At 42.5% G+C, this 9,705-nt stretch overlaps 1 protein-coding gene across 1 annotated transcript in view; it reads right to left on the bottom strand.

Annotated features, from left to right (window-relative positions):
* LOC309623509 (uncharacterized protein) overlaps nucleotides 1-2,565 on the bottom strand; it is a gene marked incomplete at its 5' end in the record, with an annotated part of 39,669 nt that extends 37,104 nt beyond the window's left edge. Inside the window, 2 exons of the mRNA XM_082380454.1 lie at nucleotides 950-1,422; nucleotides 2,469-2,565. Of these exons, the coding sequence (XP_082236580.1) occupies nucleotides 950-1,422; nucleotides 2,469-2,565 (570 nt within the window). The remainder of the gene's footprint in view (nucleotides 1-949; nucleotides 1,423-2,468) is intronic.
* Nucleotides 2,566-9,705: the final 7,140 nt, after the last annotated feature.

A 9,705-nucleotide genomic window follows, 5' to 3' on the forward strand; every position in this document is an offset into this window, starting at 1 on the left:
AGGGGAAAAAAAAGAAAAACAACTCTTGGTGGCTCCCTTCCCATTTTCTGTTTTGTACGGGTTTGTATCATTTTTCATTCCTTTATTAGCATTTTAATGGGGTTCCAGGAAGAAGAGGCAACGAATGCATGCACTCAGCCAGTTTTAATTAAAAAAAAAAAAATCCTAAGTGTAGGTTTAAAAAAAGATATGTGGGGCAGAGTAGGAAATAAGAAAAAAGAACAGTGGAATGACAAAAAAGAAACCAAAAAAATTTCTGAGTCTGTGATATTGACAGTACTCCCGTGCATGAATAACAAGGCTTAGTACCTCACACTCTTCAGATCCCCACATTTCAGGGATGGGATAGATCTGAGACATCTCGTTCACACCCCCTTTTACAGTTACGGAAAGCAGGACCCAGGAGTAATGGGACTTTCCCAAGGTCACACACGTAGACACCGGCAGAATGGAAACCAGAAAGATAAGATGAGTCCACTTTGCTTTCCCTTCATCTCACCACACCGCTGGGGAGCAGCAGAACGAGCGGATCAGCAGTCAGAGAAGAAGGATCGTGAGAAACAGTCAAAGGAAGCTGGCTTATTCCTGAGTGAAGTCGGGTGCCCGAGAAAATGAAACACTTTAGGATGCTTCATTTGGCAGGACCCAGCGTCCCCCGGCAGCGGTCCTGACAGCGGCGGCCGCGTGCGGACCCTACGGAAGGGGGCGACTGTACAGCAGGCCGGGGGACGCTGGGCGGGATGGGGATGAGGTGACGAATGAAGGGACGAGAACCCCGACGAGGGACGGGAGAGTGACAGTGGGGCCACGAGGGAGTGGACGCTGGCGGTGACTCAACTGCTCTCAGGGGCGTTTAGAGTTACTGATAAAACAATTGCCAGCTGGGAATAAACACGATTCAAATCACTCTTACTTTCTTAGTGCAGCCATAGCTTACCTACAGCCTTACATTAACGGTGCGTGGCTCCGACAAGGAAACCCGTCTGCGCTTCGGTACCAGAAACTGGGGAGCCCGACGCCGGGCCAGCTGCCGCCCCCGAGGACCGGGACGGCCGTCCGGCCCGCCCGCCAGCCCCCGGAAAGTGCCCGAGGCCCGCGCGCGCCCGAGTCGCGCTCCCGGGAGAAGCGGGGGCGGGGCTCGCGCTGACGTCGGCCCGGGGCGGGACTGGGAAATCGCGCAGGGGGCGGGGCGCGGTGACGTCGGGCGCCCGGGCCGAGATGTGGCTGTGGTGGCGGCGGCGGCGGCGGTAGTGGTGGCGGCGGCGACGGCGGCGACGGCGCCCGGGCAGCAACGGCAGCGGCAGCGGCAGCCCTGAGCAGGGTGAGACGGCCGCGGTGGCGGCAGCTCGGGGTCGGGCGGCGCCTGGAGCTTCCCGCCCGTCGCTGGCGCTAGGCCCCTCGGCTCTCCTCCGCCCGCTCCTCCTCACTGCCCTGGCTGGGTCCCGGAAGCGTGCCGCCGGGGAGGGCGGAGCCGTAGGTGAGGCTGGCGGGCGCGGGGCTGGGGGCTGGCTGGCTTGGGCTCTGGGCTGCGGGCCGGCGCGGGCGCACACGCGCACACGGCAGGCGCCGGGCAGGCGGCGTCTGTCTCCTCCCTCTTGCCGTAGGAGGCGGTGCGGCGCAAACAGTGGGCCGCCGCCTCCGCCGCTGCTTCAGGGGGCCAGTCACGCAGAGCCCGGGGCGGGCCGCCCCGAGGAGCCTGGCGCCCGCGGACAGGTGGGCTTCCCGCCCGGAGGCCCTCGGGCTGCCCGCACGGCCCGGGAGACCCCGCCAGCGGCCTGTCCGCGGTTCGCCTCGGCGGCCGGGGAGGGAGGGAGGGAGGGCGGCGCGGACGGCCGTCCCGGTCCTCGCGGGCGGCGCCACCAGGGAAGTCCTTTACAGGTCTTTTAAAAGCGTCTGTCTTTTCTCTATCTGGTCATATATTTTTTTTCTTTTCTTCCTGCCTTCCTCAGAAAATCTCTACCTACGTAGCTTTAGAGCAGGAAATTATCCGATTGAATTCTAGCTGTTTCTTTAACAAGAGATTGTTTGTAATGGTATAAACAGAAGAATCTTAGTTTGAACGAATAAAAATGACTCATTTATGTTTATTCTGCATCTGGTATTAGTCAGGTTTATGGCTTTTATTTCCTAAAATCGTTCTAGAAATATTTATTATGATTTTGTTCCTTATATTTTTATCTGCATTGTATTGTTGTTTCCATGGAAGTTTCTGGACTGTTTCCAAATAAATTCCTTAGAAGGGATTGTTTCTGGCACACTGTTACTTCTGATGCCCTTACATTTGTCAAAAAGAAAATGAGGGTTTTTTGGACCTAAACTGAGAAGAATTATAGTGGAGGGAAGATGAGAGATGTATTTCTTTCACTGCCATTTATGTCTGATCCTGCGAGAGTACAGAATTTTTGATGGGTGTGTATTCAATTCTGTGGACCCAGGCGTTGCCCACTGCCCAGCTCCTCTGACTATACCTGACCCAGATGCGCAGTTTCTGTCTTTTCTGTATTGATCGTAGGTGGAGGAGTTACTGATGGCCATGGAGAAGGTAAAACAGGAGCTGGAGTCCATGAACGCGACGATGTCATGCACTCAGCAGTCACTGGCAGAGAAGGAAACTCATTTGACCAACATTCGGGCCGAGAGAAGAAAACACTTAGAGGAAGTTCTGGAGATGAAGCAAGTTTTATAATATTGTTCTTCAGGCATATGCTTAGTTGAAATACTTGTCCTCATCGCTTTCATCTTCTGGCCCTGTTTGTCACGCCTGACACACTTAGCCTAATTTTAATGCTCACTTGTGTTTCTCACTCCTTAGAACAAATTTGGGACAAATCCTCGTCAACGAGAAACTTTTTTTGCCTCCCTGTCATTGAATTTTGCAGTCCTCTAGAGTGTATGTATCCGTATGCAATTGTGTCTCTGAAATTCCTAAAACCTTCTGGAAAGTTCTGGCAAGTTGTTGAGCTTTCTGAGGAAGATAACCATTGCTCCTGAGGTCATACGATGGCTAGGCAATTTTTAAAAACATTTTTTATTATAAACATTTCCAAAGGTACACAAAAGTAGAGAATAGTATAGTGAACCTCCTTATACCCATCCCCCATATTTCACCATTAACATTTGCCACACTCTCCAGTCAGTTTTTACAAAATTGTCACTTTTAGCAGAACCTTTCTTTACATCATTTTCGTACTTTCCAGGCATCTTGCAGCTTCCTTGAGATAGTCTGTTGTGAAGGCTGTATATATCTGCTGTGCAGAATACAGCTGCTGCTTTTTCTGCTCTGTGACTTTGAAAAGTTCTGGTTTCCTTCTCTTCAGAACAAGTATGTCTCTTTTTTAAGTCCCTTAGTACTTTCTCCATCACGCCAATCCCCACCCCTATGTAATTGTCCTGCTCTCATTTTACTGAAACCAAGTCTATGCTGGGACCCCTCAGTTACCTTCATCACCTCAGCAGTTACCTGTGTTCTTGTCGTCTTCTCTTCTGACTCGGAGGAGATACTGCCTCTCCTTCACCAAGCTCGCTTCTTATTTCTATCACAGATTTAAGCTCTGGTTCCCTCCTCTGCAATCTGTCTCCATTAATTTTCTTTCACATAATCTTTGCTCACTTTCTGTTAGTTCCTTCTTCTCTGCAATAAATACTCACTCTCTCTGACCTAAAGTAAACAGTCTCTCTGAGCCCAGCCAGTGCTTGAAGCTAACATCCCCTCTTCTTTTCTGCTACTTTGAACTATCAATAAATGTTGAATATGAGAATTACAAAGTAGCAGAGGATCTTGCCATGACACCTCAGCATGAATTTTCATGGGGCATGATTGTTTTGATATCATGACGGCAGCCCAGGAGTTGAGGAAACAAATATCGGGGTGTCCCCTGTGCTTATGGATTATTAGGACACAGTGGGAGGTTAAGAGAGCCTGATCTTTTAGAAAAGAATTACAGGTGATGTGCTCTCGGAAGTGACAGATACTGGAGCCAGAAATAGGTTGATACGCAGGGAGAACTGGGAGAATTTAGGGTTCTGAGTATCATGATGAGAAAGTTTGCTTCTTAACGAGCAGGTTAGTAGAAGCAGTTGAAGACAAGGTTTTATCACTGATGATAAGAACATAGAGGAAGGATGGATATAATATTCGGGAATACAAGGTATCGATGTGATACTCCTAAGCACAAACAGGCCCTGCTAAAGCAACGGTATAGGAGTATTGTTTTGTTTTCTCTGTGTTCCAATATCTTGACTTGACTTGTCACGTCTTTCCCACTCAGTTCAAGTGTCTATAGCAAAACAGTGGTGGATTTGTAAAGGAATTTTCCTTTATTATTAGGACTTTGAAAAGATATGAACGAATTTTTTAAAGAATGCTTGACTTTAAACCATTAAAAGGGAATTGCGTGTGATTTTTTTTTTTGTTTTATTACTGTTATTATTTTTGGAACCACAGTACTAAACTTTCTTATGGACTTCCCTTGCCAACCCAGGTTAGAGATTACATTTCAGAAAAATCCTGTGATTTGCAAAACTGTTTTTGGTAAGATCAAACACACACTAAGGCATGGGATGAGTAATTAAAGTATTCAGAGAATTTATAAGTGGTATAGAAATTTGATGAATAAACATTAAATAAAAGTTCTCGAAATAAGGTGTTAACACCTGGCTCTGACAGGTGACCTGTCTCTTAAATCACCTTCCTCATTTGCTCAGGAGATACTACTACAGCATCATGCTGTTCTTAGATTTTCTACAAGTTTTTTGTCATGCAGATTTACTGACTTAAAGTTTTTAAAGTAGTCTTTGCTTTAATTTGCACTTAAATTTCTCCTTGTTGTTGTCTCTCATTTTCATATCTTAATAAAATGGTTGTTTAATACCTTTCTTTTAACAAATAAGCACTTCAGGCCTAATCGTCTATCCAAACATGCTGTTGAGAGTGGTGGCTAATCCCAAACTCCTATCCCTCCTCCACACTCTTTTCTCCTTTGGTAACCATAAGTTTGTTTTCTATGTCTGTGGGTCTATTTCTGTTTTGTATATAAGTTCATTTGTATCTTTTTCTTTTTTTTTTTAGGTTCCACATATAAGCGATATCATGATATTTGTCTTTCTCTGTTTGGATTACTTCACTTAGTATGATAATCTCTAGGTCCATGCATGTTGCTGCAAATGGCATTATTTCATTCCTTTTTATGGCTGAATAATATTCCATTGTGTGTGTGTGTGTGTATACACATACATATGTATAAATATATAAAACACATCTTCTTTATCCATTCATCTATTGATGGACATTTAGGTTACTTCCATGTCTTGGCTATTGTAATAGAGCTGCAGTGAACACTGGGTTGCATGTATCTTTTTGAATTATGTTTTTCTCTGGATATATGCCCAGGAGTGGGATTACTGGATCATATGGTAACTCTATTTTTAGTTTCTTAAGGAACCTCCATACTGTTCTCCATAGTGGGTGCACCAATTTACATTCCCACCATCAGTGTAAGAAGGTTCCCTTTTCTCCATGCCCTCGTCAGCATTTATTGTTTGTAGATTTTTTGATGATGGCCATTCTTACTGATGTGAGGTGATATCTCATTGTTGTTTCGCTTTGCATTTCTCTAATAATTAGCAACGTTGAGCATCTTTTCATGTGCCTTTTGGCCATCTATATATCTTCCTTGGAGAAATGTCTATTTAGATCTTCTGCCCATTTTTTGATTGGGTGGTTTGTTTTTTGATATTGAGCTGTATGAGCTGCTTGTATATTTTGGAGATTAATCCTTTGTCAGTTGCTTCATTTGCAAATATTTTCTCCCATTCTGAGGGTTGTCTTTTCATCTTGTTTATGGTTTCCTTTGCTGTGCAAAAGCTTTGAAGTTTCATTAGGTCCCATTTGTTTATTTTTGTTTTTATTTCCATTTCTCTAGGAGGTGGGTCAAAAAGGATCTTTCTGTGATTTATGTCATAGAGTGTTCTGCCCCTGTTTTCCTCTAAGAGTTTTGTAGTGTCTTGCCTTACATTTAGGTCTTTAGTCCATTTTGAGTTTATTTTTGTGTATGGTATTAGGGAGTGTTCTAATTTCATTCTTTTACATGTAGCTGTCCAGTTTTCCCAGCACCACTTATTGAAGAGGCTGTCTTTTCTCCAGTGTATATTCTTGCCTCCTTTATCAAAGATAAGGTGACCATATGTGTGTGAGTTTATCTCTGGGCTTTCTATCCTGTTCCATTGATCTATATTTCTGTTTTTGTGCCAGTACCATACTGTCTTGATTACTGTAGCTTTGTAATATAGACTGAAGTCAGGGAGCCTGATTCCTCCAACTCCATTTTTCTTTCTCAAGATTGCTTTGGCTATTCGGGGTCTTTTGTGTTTCCATGCAAATTGTGAAATTTTTTGTTTTAGTTCTGTGAAAAATGCCATTGGTAGTTTGATAGGGATTGCACTGAATCTGTAGATTGCTTTGGGTAGTATAGTCATTTTCACAATGTTGATTGTGGATTTGTCCATTTCTTCCAGGTTGTCCATTTTATTGGCGTATGGTTGCTTGTAGTAATCTCTCATGATCCTTTGTATTTCTGCAGTGTCAGTTGTTACTTCTTTTTCATTTCTAATTCTATTGATTTGAGTCTTCTCCCTTTTATTCTTGATGAGTCCGGCTAATGGTTTATCAATTTTGTTTATCCTCTCAATGAACCAGCTTTTAGTTTTATTGATCTTTGGTATCGTTTCCTTTGTTTCTTTTTCATTTATTTCTGATCTGATCTTTATGATTTCTTTCCTTCTGCTAACTTTGGGGGTTTTTTTTGTTCTTCTTTCTCTAATTGCTTTAGGTATAAGGTTAGGTTGATTATTTGAGATGTTTCTTGTTTCTTGAGGTAGGATTGTATTGCTATAAACTTCCCTCTTAGAACTGCTTTTGCTGCATCCCATAGGTTTTGGGTCGTCGTGTTTTCATTGTCATTTGTCTCTAGGTATTTTTTGATTTCCTCTTTGATTTCTTCAGCGATCTCTTGGTTATTTAGTAACGTATTATTTAGCCTCCATGTGTTTGTGTTTTTTACGGTTTTTCCCCTGTAATTCATTTCTAATCTCATAGCGTTGTGGTCAGAAAAGATGCTTGATATGATTTCAATTTTGTAAAATTTACTGAGGCTTGATTTGTGACCCAAGATGTGATCTATCCTGGAGAATGTTCCGTACGCACTTGAGAAGAAAGTGTAATCTGCTGTTTTGGGATGGAATGTCCTATAAATATCAATTAAATCTATCTGGTCTATTGTGTCATTTAAAGCTTCTGTTTCCTTATTTATTTTCATTTTGGATGATCTGTCCATTGGTGTAAGTGAGGTGTTAAAGTCCCCCACTATGATTGTGTTACTGTCAATTTCCTCTTTTATAGCTGTTAGCAGTTGCCTTATGTATTGAGGTTCTCCTATGTTGGGTGCATATATATTTATAATTGTTATATCTTCTTCTTGGATTGATCCCTTGATCATTATGTAGTGTCCTTCCTTGTCTCGTAACATTCTTTATTTAAAAGTCTATTTTATCTGATATGAGTATAGCTACTCCAGCTTTCTTTTGATATCCATTTGCATGGAATATCTTTTTCCATCCCCTCACTTTCAGTCTGTATGTGTCCCTAGATCTGAAGTGGGTCTCTTGTAGACAGCATATATATGGGTCTTGTTTTTGTATCTATTCAGCAAGCCTGTGTCTTTTGGTTGGAGCATTTAATCCGTTCACGTTTAAGGTAATTATCGATATGTATGTTTCTATGACCATTTTCTTAATTGTTTTGGGTTTGTTTTTGTAGGTCCTTTTCTTGCCTTGTGTTTCCCACTTAGAGAAGTTCCTTTAGCATTTGTTGTAGAGCTGGTTTGGTGGTGCTGAATTCTCTTAGCTTTTGCTTGTCTGTAAAGCTTTTGATTTCTCCATCCAATCTGAATGAGATCCTTGCCGGGTAGAGTAATCTTGGTTGTAGGTTCTTCCCTTTCATCACTTTAAGTATATCATGCCACTCCCTTCTGGCTTGTAGAGTTTCTGCTGAGAAATCAGCTGTTAACCTTATGGGAGTTCCCTTGTATGTTATTTGTCGTTTTTCCCTTGCTGCTTTCAAGAATTTTTTCTTTGTCTTTGATTTTTGCCAATTTGATCACTGTGTGTCTCGGCGTGTTTCTCCTTGGGTTTATCCTGTATGGGAGTCTCTGCGCTTCCTGGACTTGGGTGGCTATTTCCTTTCCCACGTTAGAGAAGTTTTCGACTATAATCTCTTCAAATATTTTCTCTGGTCCTTTCTCTCTCTCTTCTCCTTCTGGGACCCCTATAATGCGAATGTTGGTGTGTTTAATGTTGTCCCAGAGGTCTCTTAGGCTATCTTCATTTCTTTTCATTCTTTTTTCTTTAGTCTGTTCCGCAGCAGTGAATTCCACCATTCTGTCTTCCAGGTCACTTATCCATTCTTCTGCCTCAGTTATTCTGTTATTGATTCCTTCTAGTGTAGTTTTCATTTCAGTTATTGTACTGTTCATCTCTGTTTGTTATTTAATTCTTCTAGGTCTTTGTTAAACGTTTCTTGCATCTTCTCGATCTTTGCCTCCATTCCTTTTCCGAGGTCCTGGATCATCTTCACTATCATTATTCTAAATTCTTTTTCTGGAAGGTTGCCTATCTCCACTTCATTGAGTTGTTTTTCTGGGGTTTTATCTTGTTCCTTCATCTGGTATATAGCCCTCTGCCTTTTCATCTTGTCTGTTTTTCTGTGAATGTGGTTTTTGTTCCACAGGCTGTAGGATTGTAGTTCTTCTTGCTTCTGCTGTTTGCCCTCTGGTGGATGAGGCTATCTTAATAGGCTATTTTTAGATCAGTTTTTTAGGTCACAGAAAAGTTGAGCAGAAAGTACAGGGAGTTCCCATATACGCCTTCCTAGACCTCAATTTCCCTTGTTGTTAACGTCTTGCATTGGTGTGATACAGTTGTTAAAATTGATGGGCCAGTATTGACACATTATTAACTAGTCCATAGTTTACAGTTTGGATCACTCTCATGTTATACATATTATGGGTTTTGCCAAACGTGTGATGGCATGTATCTACCATTACAGTATCATACAAAACAGTATCAGTTCCTGAAAATTCCCCATGCTCCTCCTTTTCATCCCTCCCCCATCTCCCCATTCCCTGATCTTTTTCCTGTAGCCTTTTCAGACTGGCTTCTTTCCTTTAGCCTCTGTGTTTAAGGTAATCCCATGTCTTTTTGTGGCCTGAGAGTTTATCTTGTTTTATCTCTGAAAATATTCCGCTGAATGGACATACCATGGTTTGTTTATTCCATTACCTATTGAATAACACCTTGGTTGCTTCCAGTTTTTGGCAGTTGTCAGTAAAGCTGCTGTAAACATTCATGTGCTGGTTTCTGTATGGGCATCAGTTTGCAACTGATTTAGGTAAATGTCTGGGAGTGCGATTGCTAGGTTGTATTGAGCTTTGTAAGAAACTGAAAAAAATACGTTTTGAAGTGGCTGTAAATAATTTGCTTTTAATTGCATGCCTTTTTCTTTCTCTCTTTCCTGTTTATCTTTTTTCCTCCATTCTGCTACTCACTGCCTATCTGAAGCTGTTGAGTGAACTATTGCATGAGACCAGTCATTTGGGCTTTAAGTGGTTTAAGGTATGAAGAAACTGCTTTTATGTTTGTACTTCTGAGGCT

This window comes from Balaenoptera borealis (genome assembly GCF_965194805.1).
Source record: "Balaenoptera borealis genome assembly, chromosome: 2".
NCBI classification, from domain to species: domain Eukaryota; kingdom Metazoa; phylum Chordata; class Mammalia; order Artiodactyla; family Balaenopteridae; genus Balaenoptera; species Balaenoptera borealis.